We start from the raw sequence: 3,677 nt of genomic DNA on the forward strand, positions 1-3,677 counted from the left end.
AAAGGAGGGCCGAGGGAGCCACATCCCACGCACAGAAACCAGTGAGCCCGTGCAAGTTAACTCTGTCCACTTGGCCACAAAGAGACAGCATGAAAATGAGAGACAGAGAGAGAGAGCGATCCTTTTTTTCTTTTTTTTAAACTTCTTTTTAAACTAGTCTTGGCGTCCACTCCCACAGGGCAAAGGAGACCAGAGAAGTCAATTCCTGGCTTTTAACATTTCCTGGATCTCACGTACCAGTCGTTTAAGGAAAGGTCTAGGATAATTTTGGTGAGACCTGCTTTTCACTCACTGTGTCTTAACTTCAGTACCTAACCCCTGTGATAATTGATTCCACTGTTCAGGTCTGAATTCAGTTAATCCATACTCTGCAGACTTTAATCGGATTTCACGTATCTTATAATAAAAGGATACATGAAATAAAATCTGGAAGTGGAATAGGAGATGCCCGATCCAGCGGCTGGCCCCATACGGGCCCCCAGAATGATTTGGTGGTGGTTGGCGAGTCCCATGGACAGAGGAGGCTGGCGGGCCACAGTCCATAAAGAGGTCGTAGAGAGTCGGACACGACTGAAGCGACTTAGCACGAATGAATGCAATGGCAGCACGTAGGAGTCAGACTGGGGCTTCCCAGGTGGCAAAGTGCCTGCCAACGCAGGAGACACGGGTTCGACCCCTGGGTAGGGAAGAGCCCCTGGAGTAGGAAATGGCGAAATCCCATGAACAGAGGAGCCTCGTGGGCTACAGTCCATGGCGCCGCAAAGAGTCGGACGTGACTGAGTGACTGAGCGTGCATGTGCACACACACACACACACACACACACACACACACACACACACAGGAGTCAGACACTGTTTGGCCATGTTGCTTCGGGGAAGCTGTTTGGTCTCACCGCACCTCTGTTTTTCTCATCTTTAACATGGGACCAATGAGTGCCAGAGTGCCTTTCAAGACTGTCATTTTGTCTGAGAGCCCAGTGTGCTACTTACTTACGAGAAGAGGATTTGGAACAAGGCTGGGTTGGGTTCAAACCCTATTCTGCCCCTTTCTAGCTCTGAGACCTCTGACAATTGGGTCCTCTCTGATCCTCAGTAAAATGGGAGTGATTACGCTCACCTTGCAGATTTCCCAGAAGGACTGAATGGTAAGAAGTCTAAAGTGTCCAGCACACAATAATCTTTTTAAAAACGTTTTACTTTATATTGGAGTATAGCTGATTCACAATGTTGTGATACTCTCAGGTGGACAGCAAAAGGAACTCAGCCATACATATCCATGTGTCCATTCTCCCCCAAACTCCCCTCCCATCCCGGCTGCCACATAACATTGAGCAGAGTTCCCTGTAGCATACTATTCTTGATTTGTGTTCCAACTCATTGGCTCATAGGTATGTAAGATCCCAAGCCGTTAACAGGCAATAAAAATGAATACAACAAGGGGATAAAAGGAGAAAGTGGTGTCTTCAAACCTTCCCCAAGGAGAGCCACTGCATTTCAACCTGGAGTTTAGCATGAGTTTCCTAGCCCCCAGGGCAAAGAGGGAAATGGGATGGACTCTCCTAGCTTTCACAGGGGAGAGTTAGGCTGACCTGCTGATTAGGAGAAGCAGGACTTGCTAGGGTTCAGGGAAGGGCAGATAATGGGAGTTTCTGAATTTGGGTCCCTAGTAGTGTGCTCAGTCATTCAACAGTTCTCTCCCCTTGCCCCTCCTTTGGCGGGCCTGTTGTGCGTGCTGTCCTGACCCGCTTCTGTATCTTAGAGATGCTCCTTTTGTGTGCAGACTTGCCCAGTTCAGCTGCCCACTGTTATACATACTGTTCCATAGCATGAGGGGCTGTGACTGACTCGCCATCCCTTGTTGTTGGGCATTTAGCTTGTTTTCTTTCTCTCTCTCTCTCTTTTTTTTTGGCCCCACTGCTCAGCCTGTGGGATCTTAGTTCCCCAACCAGGGATCAAACCCATGCCCTCTGCATTGGAAGCATGGACTCTTAACTGCTGAACCACCAGGGAAGTCCCCATTTAGCTTGTTTTCTGATGCTTTGTGGCTACAAAGAGCGCTATAAAAGTGAAGAGCTTCGCAGATTCGCCCCTGGGCACCCCGATGGGCGTTGTGGCTGTAAGTTACAAAACTGCCATCAGTGTGGGTTCACCTTTGGGGGCTCACCAATTCTCTTCCCCTCATTTCTGTGCAGATTGTGGACGAAGAACGCTGTTCCGAGAAACTGAAGAAGCTTTGAGACGCAGTGCACGGACAGCTCCCAGCAAAGTCCAGCGCCGAGGATGGCATCAGGTATGGAAACCCTGGGCAGAGTCAGGATGGTGGCCCCAGCTCACACTTTAGAATAAGGAGCAGGCTTCTTGTGACAGAAGAAATGTAGGGTGTTCAGAAACCCCAGGGGTAGGGGTGGGTCTAGCTGGGCATTGCCGTGGTGCCCTCTCTGCCTGTGGCACTGGCCTCTGGAGAGTGGAGGAGCCCTGGGGACCCACCAGCCCTCTCTGTGATATGATCCCCGCTTCTGAATGGGGCCACCCCAGGTCAGACTCACAGCATCACAGGTCAGACTCACAGTCCCGTTGTAATGATGCATTCTTACAGCTGCTTTTTATTAAGCACCTGTGATATGCCAGGCACAGTCTCAGATGCCGGGGATACAGTGGGTGGATAAGACAACACCCCCAACCCACAGACCTGAGATGCCACATCAGGTTGCTACGATACTGCTGGTCCAGCGGCTTGCTTTTTTGAGCACCTGCTGGTATCAGGCGTGGGCTAAGCTGCCACATGACTCCTCTCCTTTGCCCTCACAGCAGACCTGCAGGATATATTCCAAAGTCCTTCCTCCTTTTTTTTGGCCATGCCATGTGGCACGTGGAATCTTTAGTTCTGCAAACACCCCCATGCCCCTTGCATTGGAAGCACAGAGTCTTAACCACTGGACCACCAGGGAAGTCCCATGTCCTTCCTCTTTTAAGGACACTGAGGACACAAAAGCTCAGAAATGTTAAGTGAGCTTTCCAAGGTCAATCACTAAGAAAGGGTGGAATTAAGATTCAGATCCAAATCTGTTGCTCCAAGCTCAGCGTTCTTGCTCCTATAGTCCTTACATCTTCCCTTGTGGTTACTCAGCCTTACCTGGGACCAAGGGGACCCCCACTGTGCATTCACATCACCTGGGATGCTCAGGCCCCACCCTCAGAGATTCTGGCTCACTTGGTCTGAGATGAGACTTAAGCAACATATGTACACACACACACACACACACACACACACACACACAGAGTATATACATACATACATACATACATATATATACACACACACACATATGTATGTATATACTGTCATGGTCCGTATGCGAGTTGGAAAATAATTTCCAGACATGAGACAGAATGAGAGGAGAATAAAGTTTATTGGAGAGGGAGATGCTGTTAGAACAGCAGCCTGGCTAAAAGGAGAGCTGACCCGTTTCTCAGGCTAGTAGCTGATTTTTGTAGCCTGGAGACAGAGGAAGTTCCTACTGGAATGGTGGCCTTAGGTGACTGGTTAGCATGCTGTAGGGTGGGTAATAGGATGGGTATTTTACCTAATATGGGGTCAGGGAACTGGCCGGTTTAGATCTGGAGGCTCATGGCTACAGTTGATTGCTATGGGGCTTGGTCAGTTCCAGAGATTTTTT

The 3,677-nt window shown here is 49.3% G+C and overlaps 1 protein-coding gene across 1 annotated transcript in view; it reads left to right on the forward strand.

Moving 5' to 3' along the window:
• The window catches only part of KIAA0556 (KIAA0556 ortholog), a 229,590-nt gene that overhangs the window by 70,658 nt on the left and 155,255 nt on the right, over positions 1-3,677 (forward strand). Inside the window, exon 5 of the mRNA XM_010837427.1 lies at positions 2,193-2,290. Coding sequence (XP_010835729.1) covers positions 2,193-2,290 — 98 coding nt within the window. The remainder of the gene's footprint in view (positions 1-2,192; positions 2,291-3,677) is intronic.

The sequence above is a fragment of the Bison bison genome, unplaced genomic scaffold (assembly GCF_000754665.1).
Source record: "Bison bison bison isolate TAMUID 2011002044 unplaced genomic scaffold, Bison_UMD1.0 scf7180017864072, whole genome shotgun sequence".
Taxonomy (NCBI): Eukaryota; Metazoa; Chordata; class Mammalia; order Artiodactyla; family Bovidae; genus Bison; species Bison bison.